The sequence below is a fragment of the Corvus kubaryi genome, unplaced genomic scaffold, assembly GCF_017639235.1.
Source record: "Corvus kubaryi isolate FWS band 111438036 unplaced genomic scaffold, C.kubaryi_AGA036_p1.0 split3-73, whole genome shotgun sequence".
Classification (NCBI taxonomy): domain Eukaryota; kingdom Metazoa; phylum Chordata; class Aves; order Passeriformes; family Corvidae; genus Corvus; species Corvus kubaryi.
The window spans coordinates 32803796-32822230 of NW_024582091.1; the positions used below are offsets into that span (position 1 = coordinate 32803796).

The following is an 18435-nucleotide window of genomic DNA, read 5'->3' on the forward strand; positions in this document are numbered from 1 at the left end:
TTTTTTTTTTTTTTTTTTTTTAAGTAGTGGATCAAAATCTTGGGCTTGGAGGGAAATTCTATGTCTTTTTTGTCTTTTCCTTGTTGCACATTATGTTATGAAAAAGAAACACCTCTGGAATACCTGGTTTGTCCAAGTTGCTTGTGAGGCAGTCTCTGGGTGTCACTCCTCGGCTGTCACTCCAGGCACCAGTGCCCTGTTCTCACTGCAGCAGCAGCCACTCTCCCATTTGGATGTGTCACATCTGCTGCTGAAATGATAAGTGATTCCTGTCGGAGATGAAGTGAGTTAGAATTGATTGGAACTTGTCCTTGTCTTATTAGGAATATGGCTTCGTTGCTTTGTGTATCCATGGTTTTGAAAGAGAAGGTTGAAATTGGTTGGAGGCTGGCTCTAGTAGATACTTGGCTACCTTATGGCCCTGACTTCAAGGGACAGTTTGCAAATCTCTTTAAGTGTTAGGGAGTAAGCCCCTCTATTCAAACAGAAGTGAATTCACTTGATAATGATTTGGGTTGGAAGATAACATGTCTTCAGAAAGGTAATTTTAAAAGTTATGGGAATCTTGTGGCTGGTTACTGCGGCCAGAGTGACTCCCTGCTGTCACCCATTTGGGTGGGTGTTTCATAGGTGGAAATGTAGTGTGAGCCTCTGCAGCAAGATCTGACACAAGAAATTGCTGCTCTAGGCAGCTGGAGCTGCTCACAAACAGTTATTATGGAAATGAAGGACAAAGGGACTCAATTTCCCTTTGCTATCCAGTAGGTGTGAAAGGAAAGCTGGAACATAACCAATGTTCAGAAGAATGGTAAAACTCTCTGTCCGGCACCTGGCTTGTGCCCTGTGTGTCTCAGTGGGTGCCCAGCGCAGCAGCAGGCAGTCATGGTCCTTGGCTCATCTGGCAGAGGAAATTCATCACCCAAAAAGCAGCTGACTGACAAACCTCTTCCTCATCACGATCAATAAGCCAAAAAAGTCAAAGGCTTTATGGGTGTAGCTTTTGTTTTAGTGAGGTATCCTCTGGATATTATTATTATTATTATTGATGGTGGGGTTGGCTGCCTGCCACAAAGTTGCTGGCTTCTCACTCCCTCTTGTGAGGGATCTGCACCCTCATGCATGAAAACGTCCAAGTCATGTTGCTGTCACTTCTGCGGTGAGTTTGTCCTGGCAGTTAAGATCACTTTCCCAAAAAGAGGAAATGTAATTCTACATTTGATGAGTGAAGTTAGCATTAAGAGCTTTCACTCAAGTGACCTCCTTTGACTAGGAAGGAAAGCAGAGTAGGAGAAACAAGTCTTTAAGTTCTTTTTTCCCTCTTCTCCTTTTTTTCTTTTAAAAATCTTACTCCCTTGTCATTTTTCCCTAGCCAGATTTATGAAATAATGAGTTAGCGATAAAATTCACAGCAGGCTAGAGGAATTATATTTCTCTCCCCAAACAAGATTGATATATTAAACACATAAAGAGGAGTATTCTTTTTTCTTTTCCTCCCCCTCTTCTTTGCAAACCATCATTATTGTAGGTGGAAAGCTGTATGTCTTTGTTCCTGGTCAAAATGTCAGGTGGGTGTGAGTGGTTCTGCTGGTGCTGGAAGTTGTATGTTAGGAGCTGTTCAGTTTTGGGGTGGGCAGCACTCTGCAGCAGCGTGTGGGGCTGTGGTTGTGTATCTGCAGTCTCTCCTGGGCTTGCCTGCCAAGGGCAGGGGTGCAGGCAGGCTTTGGGGGGTCTGGTGGTGCTTCCCAGTGGATTTCAATGCAGAAGGTTGTACTAAGTGCCCAGAACCAGCCGCAGTGCTTTGGTCTCGCACCTGTGCTGCCCCTGTCTCTGACCAAACTTGGAGCAAGAGTACCAGTATTTCAGCTCAGTACCATATAGCATCCTCCTGACCTCCCTATACGTAATTGAGAGTTAATGACTTGTCATGGAACCACAGTTCATCCTTAGGAAGACTTCTGGATTAGACTTGAATTTTTTGATGTGTAGAGTACTCATCATAATCTCAGTAAACTTTTCTGATTGTTATTTATCGTAAGAGGTGAGCTGTGCTTTCAGTTGCATGCCTCAAATTCTTGGTGTTGTGTGGTCCAATGCCCCTGTCAGAGCTCGATGAAGCTGTTCCCTGCTCTCTTATTCTGTGGCCTGTAGTACTCCTGAGCTGTAATTAAGCACTCGGCCTCCTCTTTGATATGCTATGTGTAGATCCCACCGGGGTGCCATTTCTTCTTTGTTGTTGCTTTTCTTATGGCTACTGTGTATGTTTTGCAGGGGGTTTTTTCAACATCCTTTTTGAAATGCAGGTTGTATGAGTACCCATGTTTAAGTAATGGTAATAACAAACTGATTTACAGGAACAGAAAACATGCAAGCTTAGCAGGGAAATTATACCTGTTTATACAGGCAAGATATGTGTTTATCTTTCGGTTATAATGTCAAAATAGTATTGTGTATGTTTCATTTTGTGTTCACTTTAGGATTTAAAAGCTTATTATTAGTAGCTACCAATTTTTAGAAAGGACATTTTCTTACTGTACCCTCAACCATTAATGACTGATTTGGGGATCTTCTCATAGTGTTTCTGTAGATATCTGAGGGCCATTTCCTCAAAATCTAAGACTCTGCAGGCAAAGATCTGTTTCAGTGCACCAGATAGAGGAAATCACAGCTTTGTTTTACAGAAGTTCACAGTGAGAGTTGTTGCTTCCCTGAACTCAGCTTTATCTTAAGAAAAGGTAATGTATTCCCTGACTCATTTTTTTCAAGTAAATTCAACCTTTTCTAGCAGTGCTCTCTCTGTCTACTGCTACTCCGGTCTATTTTCTTCTGCTTTCTGCCCTACATGCCATCTGTCTTATTTTCTAGTTTGTTTTCTTTTTAAGTACTCTAAGGTAATGCAGCGGATAGAAAAGAAGTATGAATATTCACAAAGCATCACTGCCACCTTGATTGAGAGAGGAAGAGGTGTGGATGGCTTCCTGCCAGATCAGCTGATGCTGTGATTGCAGAAAATCCTTGGGTCTGCCTAGGTTGTTACTTTGGAGGAGATGCTGTGTGGAACAACTCGATGTTGTCAGTGGCTTGGCACTGCTTCTATGCTGTGTCAGTAGGCTTTTGCTGTAGTTAACTGTCTCATGGTTAAGTAGTGCCCCAGTCTGGTGGCAAGGGATTTATTTTACTCTCACCTTAAGAAGTATCATTTTTAGAATGCTTTTTAAGCAGCTGTACTGATGCCAAAGACCTGGGCACTTGTGATAAAGCTGGGTTTAATCTGTATGCAAATTTTGGTAGCTGCAACAAACTCAGCAAAACTTTGTAGGCCAGAGAGTGTCTCGAGTTCTTCCTTCATACTTTCTCACAAAGGTTCGGATAATTCAGGGAAGCACTGAAGTGTATAATAATTTTACACATGAAGATTATTTGCATGATATTTAGAATTTATATGAAAAATAAATTCTTCTCTTATATAAGCAGTGTTTGACATTTTGTACTCTCTTTTTCCATCCTGGTTGCCGGTCAAACCTTTTGTAGTGAAGCTGCTGAAGACTCTTGAAGGTAGGAGCTGTGGTAATCTGTGACATAGAATCTGGTCTGTACCTTCTGTCCCAGCTCCAAAAACTTCTGAAATGCAGGTATTGTCTGGTAGCTGTGTGGTGTAAGCAGTGATATTTTGGTGACGAAGGGTGAAGAACCAAGGAGATGAAACATTTACTTCGTTACAGAACAGTGTGCTGAAATGTGGCCAGGTATGTGGTGACAGATTGACTTTGCCTTTTGTGAGCCAGTCACTTGTGGAGATCTGGCCCAAATGATTAACAGCTGATGAACATGACAATCTTCTTGCCACCCACATACGTGGAGTCAAGTCACAAGCAGCCTGGGTAATCATCAGGGCAGTTAGGAAACAAATTGAGAACCACAAAGGAATGACAAGGGTGGCTTTCTGCCGGTGCCATGAGTTGTTCTCCAGTCCTCATGGTTAGATACCTGCTGAAGAAATTTCATTTGATTTACAGGTAATTTGGTTTTTGGTTTTGTTCTGTGGTGTTGGTGTTTTTTTTAATGTATGGTGCTGGGCAGTGTTGGTTAGGTATGCCTTTTAGTTAGAGGTGAATAGAGGGTAGCATCACATCAGTGTGCAGAGGCTAGGCAAAAAACTTCCTGTGATATTTGCATTTGTGTCCTGCTACAGTCATACTTACAGGATGGAAAGGAAAATATCCTTTGTTGGGCTTGTGCTCGTGTGGTTGCTCGCATCACACCACATCAAATGTCCATTTGTTTCCTTCTATCAGGAGTTCTAGATTCCTTAAAAAGGGGCTCTGCTGCTAACTGATCCCTCAGTGGACAAATTTTTAAGTGGGTTGTTTGTTTTGAAAATTGGTTTCTGTTTGTAGTGCATCATTTCTGTTAGTGCAAGTAACACGTTGGTTGTCATGAAAAGAGATTAAGGAGATGAAGATCAGTTTTCTTTTCCCCTGCACTGTTGACACTGTGCACCTAACCTTATTGCGTGAGAAGTAAGTTTCAGTGTTTTGTCAACTAGCTGTGTCCTTTTCTAAGCCCTTGTCTGGTAGTTCCCAGTCCCAGGCTGAGCCTGGCAGATAATAGGCAGGTTTTAGGGGCAGGGGACTAGAGACTGTTCTTGAAACCAAAATGGTACAGCAAAAACAAGAAATAGTGAATCTTCTACAGGGAGGTTGGAAAGAGCAAGGAACAAGAACCCTAGGAATGAACCAGACCTTATGCACTGATGTGTGTTGGAGGATTCTTCTGGCCTCCATGTGTGGCGAGCTGTGGGAAAAACATGGCATCCAGGAGAGCAGTTCCTAGCCCTTCTGCTCCACTATGAACACAGTTCAAGTTAAGTTTATTAGAAGAGCAAGGCAGGTGCTTTTGTTTCTTTGTTTTCCCTCAGGGTAGGAGATGCAGACGCAGACCCTGCAGAGCAATGTTGCTCCTTGCAGAATGGGACCCTGCTCCGTTAGGAATGAGCCATGATTGAAGGGTGCTGTGGGTAGTGTGTGCAAATGCAAGCGGAAAGCCAAGGAGGTTTGCAAAAGGAAATGTGGTGCAGCTGAAGGAGCCACTTGCAGCACCAAACCTGATTTTTAAGGTGCTTCGGAGGAGACATGTATTTCTTTTTACTTGGTAACTGTCACATGTTCATTTTGTTGTGTACCCCAGTGTAGGGTTTGGGATGTAAAGTTACAAAATGCATTTCTTGGGAAAAACTGTCATCCCTTAATAAATGGTAACAGTCCTTCAAAAGCCTCTCCTCTGGCTGGGGTTTTTTTGTTAAGTTTTTGTTTGTTTGGTTGGTTTGGTTTGGTTTTTTTTGTTCTTTTTTTAAGGATCGAGAAACTTTATAAAGAGTCAAACTTCCATGGATGACACTGGAATCAGGACTTCACATTCAGTACTGAGTACAGTTTTCAAATCTTAACTGCTTTGCTGTCAGCATTGTATTGCAATTGAAATAAAAAGTTCTACTGGGTACTGTGTTTTGCATCTCTTGTGTAAGTTTTGATTTCTTCTTCATGCCATGTACTATTTGTTGTGAATTCTGTGATGAAAGACCTGTGGATGATTTTCTCACTGAAAGGCTCTGGGATGACAGAATCCCATGTTATAATTTGGAATTTACTACATCTAACCATGAAACATATCTCTCTTCCTGCTTCTTTTCACTTGTTTTTTTTTGCCCCTTCTTTTTACTTCCCTGAGTCCAGCATGCAGATGTCTCAGAAAAGCAATTTTGACCTGTGGAAGCTAGACCTGTTAATGAGGTCAGCCCAGCCATATGTTTGGGACTGGACGGATGTGTTTAAATCCTAGGTCCTGTCATAATTATCAGCAAGACCATGAGTAGGTTTATGGTGAAACTTGATCACCTTAAAGGTCTTTTTAAACCTAAATGATCTTTGATCCTATGAATCTAGCTCTGAGGTAATACACTTTTCACAGGTAACGTGTCAGTCCTTTTTAACTACAATGCACCCTGATGGGATAGGTGCAAAGTGCTTTTCCAGTTTTTTTTAAAGTGTAGGTCTCTACCCAGTTTGGACAGATTTTCAAAGACAAATTTTAACACCAAAAATGGAAGGACTACAGCCCCTCAAAAATAGGTGCTTTAACATGGAAAAACGCAAAACAAAACCAAATCCAAAATTTGTTAATGCATTAACTGCTTTGGCTGGCTTCAACTTGAGAAGGAGCAAGGATGTAGCTATAAACAAGAGAACACAAAGTTTGTTTGAAACGCTACCAGCTATGTTAGGTGTCACCTGTGGTGAACAGAAATTTAGCAGCTTTCATCTTTGGGCCCCGCTTGTGCACATGTGTGCTTAGGTGTCACAAGCATAATCTGTATGAGTGAGTAGTCCCTCTGAATGCACTTGATACAGGAGTGATGCCTTAGGTTTTAACTTTCATATTTTTCAAATCCTGTACTGCCTAGTGTGTAACTCTGAAGTTTCTTGTGGCCTGTTAACTTCTGCTCTCTCATGCTAGGTAGACATAACAAAGCCTCTCCAGGCCTGCTCTCCAAGGACACTCAGATTGTCCTATGCCCAAAATGTGTAAACCAACATCTTAAGAGGAGGGTGAGCTTGGGGAAACTACATCATTAACTGAAGCTTTAGTTGGAGAATTAACCCTGATATGCAAATGGACCAAACGTATAGAAGTGTGAAGAACTCGTGACCTGTTGTCCAACTTGGGGTGCATTTTGGCAATAGCCTCTGGCTCCCCAGGATGTACCTTTGAAGGCCCTTCAAATAAATACCTACCTTTATTCTCTTATTCTTGTTTACTCTCTGTTTTAGGTGGCCCCTTCACGCATCAGGAGTAGAGGTCAGAGTCTCTGTTGTGGTACCTGGTTGATGTGGCTGAGATGGATGGCTTTTGTGAAAATGCAACACTGGAGGAATTGAAGCTATTTGTCATTTTTTTGACTTTGTGGTGGTTGCTTCCCCCCCCAGCAAAAGGAAATACCTAGCTTCAGAATGCTGAGTTACTTTGTCAATACTGTCAGTGTAAGATGTTTGAATTTTAGTTTCCAAATCAGCCTGTTTTGTTCAACAAGAGAACCTCAGTTCTATAATAATGTTTAAAACACTTGAGTAGTCTGAAAGTAAAATATATACTGCTACTGCTTCACCAGAAAACTTCTACACATCTGTTTTTTATGCAACAGTACTCAAGCTTAATTCAGGTGTATTTTTAACTTTTTTTGTTGTTTAGCTAAGCCCTGAACTATCTCACTGATTGAACACACGCCGAGTTGAGCAAGTTAAAGCCAGATTAGATATGCTGAAGAAAGGATGGCATATAACAGTTTTGCATGAATCATAACATTGTTCTATCTTTTCTGCATACATAGACAGAGGTAATTTTACTTAACCTGAATAATTTTGAGCAGTTAGCACAAATGATTGGAACACAGAAAAGTATAAAGAACTTTTCTGTTTCTGCTTCTGAAGAAGCAAACAGCTCTTCAAAGAGACCCTCTCTAATTAGGAGTAATTGTGACTGTGCTCCGGTATATAGCAAGGGGAATTCCGTTTGAGAGGGGAGTTTTTGCGCTGTATGTAGCACAAGGTGACTCGGTACAAGGTCAGCAACTGTGTGTAGTGTTTACAGGAATCTGGAGATGAAGGAAGGAAAAATGGTAAGATAATAGAGGTTTTCAGGATGTTTCAGAAGGGCAAGACAACTAAATAGTTTTCTGTTACACAATGCCTAAAGGGATTTTGCAAGGAAGAAGGAAATAATTAGAAACATTGCTGCTTTTAAAAACAGGATTTGGTCTATGCAGTGTGAAGAGACTTTGATTTATTGTTGATCATTGTAATTTTGATGCACCTAACACTGCCAGTATTGGAGAACCTATGAAGTTGCATAGGTGCAATGTAAGGGTGCACTCAACACACTGTAATGCAATACATTTTGCAGGTTAAGCAACTGAAAAGTAAATAGTGAATGTTTCCAGAGTTAATTTTGTACATTACAAATGTACAGGATTTTATGTTACAATTAAACTGTTCAATGTACTTAATATACATAAGTGTAAGCATGTGACACAGTTCAGGTTGCTATGGAAACCTGGCATTTTGGTTCTGTTAACAGTGTTTCAGATAGGAAAACATTTGCATTGCATTACTCCTAGACTCCTTTCTGCCCCCACTCCTCAGCCTCCTTGCTTCTCCTTTGGGAGATAGATGACAGAGAAGAAGAGATGACCTGGAATTTGCATGAATCAGGGTCAATTGTAAAAAGAGGTGTTAAGCTGAAACTTAAAAACGATTATTTTACCTTCAAGTAGTTCTTGCGTCTGGTTGCTTTTTTGAAGTATTGAAGTATTTTAATACTTACCTTCCACAGTGTAGTGTCTCTGGGTTGATTTGAGGTTCTGTTGATTTGAGGTTCTTTTTCTAAACACCTGAAAATGATGGAGTGCTTTTTAAAGAGAAGTTTCCAGTAATTTTCACTGCATGATTATTTATATTGCTGGAAATGTGCTAGAAGTAAAAACCTGACCATTTCTAACGCTTCCTGTCAGACTGATGGATTTGTTCATTGTGGGTTTCTTGTTGCTTGATCTTGTCCTGTAAAGCATTGAGAACGTGTTAACCAAGTTTCATGGAGTACAATAGGAATATTTAATATAAACCTAACTTTATGCTTAAGCATTTTGGGACCTAAACTAATTAATAATTGTAAACAGTTAGTCATTTATGGTACCTGTGATTGACAGTATAGGTATTTGTGCCAAGCATCGAGCCACATCTTTGTGGTTTAAAGACTCTTCAAACACCAGTCTCTTTCTGCTCTACCTCAGCTTTATTTACATTTCGTATAAATGCCTTTCTTGTGTTGGTGAGAAAAGAGCTGAGAAGAGAGCAAGTTTGCTGTGAAGCTGAAGTCATGCATTTGTCTTTCCTAGTCTGTTTCTCATCCCATGAATGCTGCCACTTATCTTTCCACGTGTGTGGTCGCTAATGCCCACAGAACAGAGTCGCTGCTCAGGGAGTCACAGGGACGGTTTTCTGCCCAAGCTTGCTGCCGCAGGTCTGCCTGCTGTGGCAGAAGTGAGGGTGTGCAGCAAAGCCTGCTGGAAGGGGGTGTGAGCTGGCATGGTGGGGTATAAACTGAAATGCAGATACAGAGCCACTTCTGCTGAGTCTGCTGCGAGTCATTGGTGTGATAATTTTGGGTGGAGGAGTGTTACCAAGCAGCTGAAGTGGGCGAAAGGGAGAAAGGCAAAGGGCAGTAATACTTGAAACTGATATCTGCTTGCTCCATGGACAGATTCTAACAGCCCGAGACGAGAGAAAGCCCAAATTCTTTGTCTTGGCGCTTTGACTGGTCAGGGTCCCCTTGATCACCAAAGGATATTTACTGTGCTGTCTGCTGTCTTGCTGTCTGCTATGATGCTGCTGTTTTGACAGTGCAAATCCCACTTTGTGGCCTGTGTAACCTAATTCGTAGAAACAACTTGAGTGTTGCCAGCCCTGCAATATGTGACAGTGTGGCTCCAGCAGCCTTTAGCAGCATTCTGAGTATGGGAAGAGAGGAATCTAAGGAGGACTTGATCATGTCCCTTATGAACCTTGTAGAGAACCTGTAATTCATTTGGTCTGGGTGTGATGTGGTTGCTTGTATGTATCTGTCTTGACCTTAACAAAACAGATGTACAAAGCTTTCTTTGAAGTACTAAACAGATCATGAAACTAGCAGTTGTTAAGAGCAAGGAACATGATGGTGTCAACTGACAAAACAGCAAGGTAGTGCTAAGGGGATTGTCTAAATGCTAGTTGATGTGTTGAATGTTCATCAGTTTTTTTGTATTTTAGAAAACTGCAAATACTTGGTGTTTTAGTTGAATGCTGGGGAATGCATACATTAAAAGTCTTTTGTGGGTATCCCTACATGCTCCAAGCAGAGGTAAGGGAACAGTGATGTCTGTCTTACCCTCTCTGGGTATGGTAAACTTCATCCTTTTATAATTCATATAATCACAGAGTCGAAAAGACCTCCAAGATCATCGGATCAAATATTCAAACAAATCCATATGGTAAAGTGCCATGTCTGCTCATTTTTTTGAACACTCCAGGAATGGCGACTCCACCACTTCCCCGGGGAGTACAATCCAATCCTTAACCACTATTCTAGTGAAGAATTGTTTCCTTATATCTACCCTGAACCTCCCCGGCACAATTTAAGGCCTTTTCCTTGTGTCCTGTTACTAGTTGCCTGGGAGAAGAGGCTGACTGCCACCTCCCCACCTCTTCTTTCAGGTAGTTGTAGAGGGCAACACTGTGTATACCTGTACAGTGTGAGTGTGGAAGGCTGCAGGGTCAGAGGGCTTGGACTTGATGCTTAATGGAATTGGGGTAGGTTGAAACAGGAGATACAGTAAGATGAAGGTATTAATTATTTTAAAACATCTGCAGCAATGTTCTTGTTGGCCTAAAAATGAAAATCTCCCCAGGTGGCCTGATTTTCAACAGCACTGCACTTTTATGTTTGGAATAGCATAGCACTCTGCCTGTTAATAGTTTATGCTGTGTTTTGTAACCAGTTTCTGTCTAGCAAATGAAGCTGAGTTAAACAGTAAAATATATTGTTCCATATGGAAAATGCATCTGGTGATGTTCAGTGGCCAATGAGGGAAGATTAAATCTTGATGTTTTTGTCTCGTGACAACCTGACTGGTGATGTGGAATTTCTTAGCTCATTTGCTTCCCCTTATTCTGTGTGAAACGTGACAGCCTGAGTTAGTGGGTTAAAGCCTCTTCCCAAGTAAGGCAGGAATAATTCATCTGGAGAGTTCTTTGGAGCTGAATCAAGTTTTGTTATTGTTCTGTTTCTGAATCAGAAATGTTTCTGTTACATTGATTCTCATTTTATTTGTTCTTGTGGACAGTGTTGGAAATCCAGTAGGGGAACTGAAGGTGATCTAAGCTTAGCCTGTTCTTACTTCATTAATAGGGAATGAAAATGCTTGAACTTTTAGTTTACTACACCACTGTAGGGAGGATAATAACCTCCTAAACATTGTATCCTGTTCTTCAAGAGCAAGGGTGATTGTTTTCTTTGTCTGTCTTATCTCCAGATCTTATTTTCACTGTCCTTGAGAGCCCACAGCATGCAAATAGCCACGTTGAATCTCTTTGTTTCTCTCTATTTGGAGACACAGAAATTTTGACTGTTCTGTGTTTAATATGAACAAGAAGTCTAGAAATTGCTTCTGCTTACACATTTATTTTCAGTCTCTTAATTTTTGTATTTTTATTCTTTGTGGATTTTAAGAGTGCACCCTTGTCACAAGAAACGTGGGAGGCATAATACTTCAAAGATTAAAAGCATAAAGAGGGGTTATTCACCAAGCAAGGGTCGAGTGAACCTCAGGTGGAGTAGCTCTCCTGGGTTAGTTTAGCACTCTCCAATTATGTGTAATGGACTGAAACTTCTTTATAGAGCTTATTAATGTTTTAGAAATATCTGCACACTTTACATCATAATAATGTAACTATGTAATTGTATTAAAATAATTCCATATTTCAGATAGCTTTAGAATAAACAATTTTTTGTCCACTCTAATGAATGTATTAAGTCTGTGCTGTGTTTTACTTCCTCGTGCTGCATACTTTTCTGAAAGCTTCCAATCTCATTTTTTCCTAGGTCATTTTTCCTAAAGAAAAGAGTAAAAAAAGTTGTAGCTTACTCTCTTCTCTTTCCTGGCTTTGCATTTCTGTTACTACACCAAGTAAAATATACTAGCAGAACCTAAAAGCAGTAGAACTCAACCTGGTTAGTCCAGTCAGTGAGGCATTAATGCTGCAAAGTTTAGTATTTCTCATAATGTGCAAGTGTGCATTCACCTTCCTGGTTTTAAAAATGGGAGGTCTATGGAAATGAATGCAAGAGTGATTATTAGTGTTTTGGCTTGTGAAGCTTAATAATAGGCATTCATATGACCAGTAGCAAATTAAAATGTCTCCTGTGTTAAACTGTTTCTGTTGCCTTATGTGGTGTGTGTTTTTATTTATTTGCATCTGCACAGTGCTCTGGTAACTGCATTGAGCTCATCAGAGGCACAACTAGCACCCCCCAAGGGTTCAATTTCAGATCTAATACGCTGAAACTCCTTCCCTTCTATCTGTGATTTGTTCTACAATTGCTTACTGTTACAACGTGATAGATATTTTTATTATTGCTCTTGAAGTACTACAAACATATCTTTTCTTTTTTTTGGTCTTAGTACTGGCTTATTGGTGTAACCCTTGTCATCTCTCGTGCTGCATCTTTTAGGGGTCAGAATTGGCACATGTACCCAGAAGGCTTGTTATTCGTAAGAAGCAGACACTCAGTTGCAGAGTTGCAGATCTAAGGCAGATCATTAGTAATGCTTCACGTCTGTGCATGACCAGTTTTGAATTCTGCAGGTGATAGGAAGCATGCAGTGCTGTGAACAGATGTGTGTGGTGTTTTTAGTCTCAGGGGCAGAGGTATCATAGAGAAGTAAAAGTAAAAAATTACTGTTGTGTGGGACACTGTACCAGAGAGCAGATGAGAGCTACGTGGCGTGTCTGGGCAGCATCCTGTTCCCTCAGCACACTGAGGTCTCCCTGCTGCATCCTTGCTGTGGCCATGTCCGCTTGGCTGTCCCACTGAGGGTCTTGTGCCTTAATCTGCTCTGCCTTCCTAACTGGAAAATTTGTGCTTGGACCTCTCACCTTCCTGCTTGTTGTTCACAGTGTGATTGTTGTCACTGTCTCTTGCATCATGAGGCTCCTGCTGAGATTTGGAATACACTACCCTTGACTTGGTTTTCCTAAAGTCAGTTAATTTTTTTTTTACATACATGCTGAAGGAGCCGAGTGAGCCTGGATCCTCAGAGGAGTTAGGCTTTTTATTTTCTTCTGTGGATCTGAGCTGTAATTCCTGTGTATATACCTGCAGAGCCAGATGAAATCGAGACTGTGCTATTGGTTTCCAAAGTTAGTCAGTTTAAATTTCATAGAAAATAATAACTATCTCCTTGTCAAAGTAGTCTCCTCCCGTGTTCTCATTGCTGCAGGTTATTGAGGCTTGTAGATTAAAGCTGCTGGGAGGATACTTGCACCCGTTGTTCTTCTGCTCTCATTTGAGCATGTGGAGGCAATTCTTACAGTTCAGCTCCCCATATGCAAAGCAGGGAATTATATAATTTTCTTACCTTGTGAAAGGTTGAGGGATATTGACTCTACAGGATCATGAAAAATATGTCCAGAGAATTGCATGATCTTGAATGTTTCTTTTTCTCTGCATGTTTTTCCAGGACTTACAGTGGGTACAGATGGTCAGAGACAAGCTATCAAGTCCACTGAATGTTCTAAAAATAATCCTTGGCTTCTGCATTGCTGTGCTGTTATATGTACTATTGTTCATGTGCATGGTTTTGGAAAATAATGCCCACAACTGAAGGATTGCTTGTTGATGCTTTAGAGCCAGCAGACAGAATTTCTGGGGGCTTACCCCTGAGCGCAGCAAGCAGGACTTTTTCTTGTGTCATGAAAATGTGAACTACTTAAACTGCAAGCAGCAAGGTACATTATTCTTCATGCATGAGAAGGGAAGGAAAAGGCAGAAAAAATAGTTTTGAGAAATTGGTAAATCTATCAAAGTCTTTAAAGGGTGCTCTATTCATATACTAACTTATTTTTAATGTTCCACTTCCCTTTGTTTATATTTGCACTTAGAGCATCTTCTGCTGCTACTTGGAATGTACCAGTGCAGGAAGCTGCTGTCCTGCACTGCCAGGTTGCAGGGAGCACAGCAGGACCTGGAGGCAGGTTCTGGAGGTCTTGGAAGCATGGTGACAATTGAAGTGGTGTGGGTATCCATGGTCAGGAGTTCACTCTGTTCCTGTGATTATTATATTTTAAAAGCTTTTTTTTTTCCATTTGTGGCCCTGCTGGAGCATTCCCCTCCTAATTACAAGTTTTCAGTAACATCCCCAAAACTCCCTGGTAGCAAGACTAGATAGACAAAGCAAGTATCCAGAAATGAGTAAATATAAATTAAAATACCCAGAGCAATAGCACTAAAATCAGAAAGAAGAGTATATTTTTATGTATTTTGTTCTTTTCTTTATGTAACTATCACGTGGTGACACTGGCTGAGTTTGGAGAGTGACAAATTTTTAACAGGCTCCTTAATGAAATGCATTGTTTGGTAATCAGGTTTACCTTGAAAATGCCAAATTAAAGAATTAGCATTGCTGTAGACATGTAATATAAGCTTTTCAAAATCTACTTCTGTTTCAGTGTGTAGAACATGTTAAACTGAGCCTGAAATTTATATAAAATCAGCTTTGTCATCATTTGAGTTTGGACTGAACTCATGATATATGAGTAAGGTGTCCGTTTCTCAGCATATAAATATCCCCCAAATATGTACATTTTTAATAGTCTGCTGATTCAGTATTTGTCTGTATCAGAAATGAGCTGCCAGGAAACCAAGATTCATTTTAACCATGTAGCCTCAATAATGTTTTAAGCAGGTAATAAAGAATACCTTGGATTTTTTTCTTGTAAGATACCAAAGGACAGATAGGGGAGAAGTGTGGAGTAGGTTTGCCTTTTTTGATGTAACTTTAAAATGTCAGTGACAACCTATAAAGTAAATGTGGGTTTTGTGCTGTTACTACTTAAAAAACTAAAAAATCAAAAGGACCTCTCAGAAATACTAAATACTAGTTTTCTGTAGCAATTAACTGCAGTCTGTGTTATGTTCCTTCTAGCTGTCAGGCTTTCTCTTTTTTTTTCCCTTTAGGGCAACTAGTACAAAATTCCCAACAACACAAGTAAACTCAGAACTTCAGAAGTCAGCCTTCCTAATCAGTTCGCTATTTCTAATACTATGTTTTCAAAGTGTAATTTTAAGACTTTAATATGCCTCTCTAGAACAACACCGTTGTTTCTTCTAAGAAGGTAAACTAAGTAAGTTTTAAGTCAACAGGGTGGAATCTGACATTAAATTATTCTATTATGAAAATTTACTCTAATTGGTGACTGGATATTATATTACTGTATATTTTTATTAGCAAAAGAAAAAAATTTCCTGAATGTCTTTGATGTGTCTGGTCTGTGATTAGCATTCCAATTTTCTGAGTGCCCATCTGTTATGAATATAATTACTTAATTTTTAAAAATTCTTGATTTATTCCTCCTCACCCTGTAAAAGGACTTGGAGTTGCGTTTGATGTGAGAAGAACCGGCTCCATATCCATGTTGCCATTGCTGGCTTTGGTTAGCACTGATGAAGGCAAACAGCAGACCTCACTCTTGGGGAGCTGAGCAGTGCCTCACTGGTTTGGCACTGGCACCTCCTGTAGCATCTGTGGTTAGGTCCAGGCTTAACCTCCTCTCTCCTTTTTTGTGCCCCTTTTTGCTGGAGCAGGGGGTGGCTGCTCTGGCACTGGGCCTGACAGGGATGTGGGCAGGCAGGGGTTTCTTCTCCTGGCTCCCTGGGTAGGAGTGCTCCCTTTGTCTGCCAGCCTGGAGCAGGCCAGTGACTTCCCTGGCTGGGGATGTTAGATGATGGGAGGGGAAGAGAATAAATGGAAAGAGCATACCACTGACTCTTGCGTGGGATTAGGCAGTGAGGACAGATCTGTCTTGCCTCTGTTCATCCCAGCTGACCTTGTTTCAGTGAGGTGAGGGACTCTTCCCTCTTCTCATTCCCTTCGGTCCTGCTGTCATTGTGGTCATGGGCTTAGTACTATATTGATGCTTTGGGGTTATTTAATAGTTCTTGGTCTCAGTGTGAGACTCAGCTCTGGCCTCTCAGTGCCCTCATGCCGCATCACAGTGTAGTGAAGGCAAAGCAGGTGAAGGGGGAAAAGTGGTTCCTCTTTCTTTGAACTGTTTTTGTAATTCACTGGGGAGGGTCTAGTTGTACACTTTGAAAGACTTACTGTAACTCAAAGGCAGTGCTCATGAAGCCACCAGTTTTGATCCTCTGAAGATCTAAGAACCTGCCCCAATAGGGAAGATAGAGATACATCAGAATGCTCAGGAAGTTTGTGGTATCTTCATACAGACTGAACATCTGAGCAGGCCAGTTTGTTCTGGTGCTGCTGTTACGCTACTGTCACGTAGGTTTCTGTGACCAGGTGAAGACTGCATCATGCGTTATCTTGCAGACATAAAATAGTATTCTCTTCATAAAGGTAAAGATGTCAGATATTTGCCATTTAAAGAGTACCCATTACTGTAAGACTACCTGATGTGTGAAAATCAGAGCAACTTGATTCTTTTTGATGCACTGGATGCATTCAAAAGTAATGAGTAAGAAAAAGTGCATTTTGAAGTAATGAGCTTCATATGCTCTGGACTGATCATCCATCAATAATGAGAGAAAATTGTGGCAAGCATTTCTAGTAGAATCTAGCATCATTTGTTCTTGGCCTTTTCAAGTAGATTAGTCTGTCTTTGCTGCATCATCTCTTTTGTTGACATCTGGCAGTTTGTAGCTTGTGATCTTTTAATGCAGGGGAAAATAATGGGAACTGATTAGGTCCCAGAGGAATTTTTCTTCTTTTGCTATGAATCATAATTTATATGGCTTCCCTTTCTTTGTTATACAGCCCATTAGACTAAAATGTTTAGTAGTAACTTCTGGTTTGAGTTTATTCTGAAATACTGATAAAAAACTCTAAAGTTAACTTATTTAGTGCCTGTGCACAAGCTATCAGGGTAGGTTAAATGTATATTGAGGAGCGGAAAATGATAAAACATCTTGGCAGGGGTCTTGGACAGCAGTTGATGTGGGATGTTGTTAATTACAGTAATTACAAAGCAGTTCAGAAATTCTCAGGTCCTGGTTTCCAGGTGCCTTGGTACAGCATTCTGCCAAGAGGTGGTGGTCTTCGTGTCGAAAACCAGTATTACTGGTCTCCTTTTTTTTTTTTTTTTTTAACTTCTAGATAACCTTCCCCTTGTCCTGCCTATCTCAAGGTGATTACACTTCATTTGGAGAACCAGAGGTCCATCTTGTTTCTCCCTCTATAGTTGTTTCAACGTGCATATTGGTCACAACAGTCAAACCTTGTATAGATGTAGATCACTCTTTTTTCCTTTACATTGTTTTAAAACTTTCAGATCTCTCACAATTTTATAGTATTTTTAGTAATTTAAAATTTAAATTCAAAGTGAGCATTGTGTGTCTTACTGGTTTTACTGTTTGTATTATGTATTTCCAAAGCTTCTCTTGATCTGCCTGTCTAGGAAACACATGAGACCTGGAAGATTTTTTTGGTATAAACTTGAAAGTAGTTTAATCTTTCCAGAGTTTTAAAACTTGATGCTGCTCTTTAGGTTACCGGCTTTGCAAAATGTCTTTTCCACTGCTGAGAAACTGGCCTGAGTGCATTTATTGGTTTGTCTTATTGTATACTAAGTGGATATTGCACAGCAAACACTGGTTAAAGTTTTACTTTGCTTTGTCACTGGGTCAGTTGTATTTCCACAACCTGTTGGGTTTTGTAGGTGTTGCTGACATGTTGATTTATGAACTTCCTGTTTTTAACTGTTATATACAGGAGACTCTACCTGGATATGAGGTACTGACGGGAAAAAGAGCATCTCACTTGGCTGCTCACCTTGCCCATTTGACTGTAAATAATGGAGACCAAGGAAGAGAAGAAGGAACGGCGACAAGGCTATTTTGCTCGGTAAGCTTACAGGGCTTATTTCAATGTACATTAAAATACAGAACTCCTTATTCTGCCTTTTTCACAAGGCTTTATGACTTTTCAAGTATGTATAAAAATGAAACCCATGCTGCAGTATGTATCCAGAAGGTGCTTTCCTTGTTGTATCCCTGATACTGGAGTGGCCATTTTTTTCTTTTGGGTTGTAGAGGAGACTTGAATTATAATTCTAATTTGTAATATTAAACTGTTCTTGGGAACTCAGTTACAAATTGCATTGCATTTGGGCTTCTGGCATTGAGTTCCTGGACAGTGTTGATGAAAACAAGGCATATCTGAAACATATGTGTGTTTAAACCTGAAGTTTATTTGATTTCAAATAAAGCACAGATTAAGCAGTATTATCTCAGACTAGTTGCGAAAGGGTAAGCTGGCTAAACCATATCATCTTTGTAAATAAAAGCAATGTTTTTTCAATCAATCATTTTTATCACTTGGAATTAATGATTGGTGATTTTTAAGAAATAAGTGATATTGCTTTCCTAATAACTTGTCTTTGTTAATTTAGCAGGTCTCTAATCATCTCTGAGCTCTGATGTACAAGAACAACCAAAGCTCACTTACTCTTGGGAGGGGATAGGAAATGGGTTTAAAAAACATCTTTGCCTCAAGGATGTTTTCTGTTCTGTTGAAGAGGAGAATAGCATCCTCTCTCCACTCAGTACTAAATAACT

At 40.3% G+C, this 18435-nt stretch overlaps 1 protein-coding gene across 3 annotated transcripts in view; it reads left to right on the plus strand.

The window, feature by feature from the left end:
• The window catches only part of NCOA7 (nuclear receptor coactivator 7), an 86102-nt gene that overhangs the window by 6733 nt on the left and 60934 nt on the right, over window positions 1-18435 (plus strand). For all 3 annotated transcript variants that reach the window (XM_042016328.1, XM_042016330.1, XM_042016329.1), the window contains one exon: window positions 17591-17722. In XM_042016328.1, the coding sequence (XP_041872262.1) occupies window positions 17673-17722 (50 nt within the window). In that variant the 5' untranslated portion in view covers window positions 17591-17672. Of the gene's footprint in view, window positions 1-17590; window positions 17723-18435 lie in introns of those variants that run through there.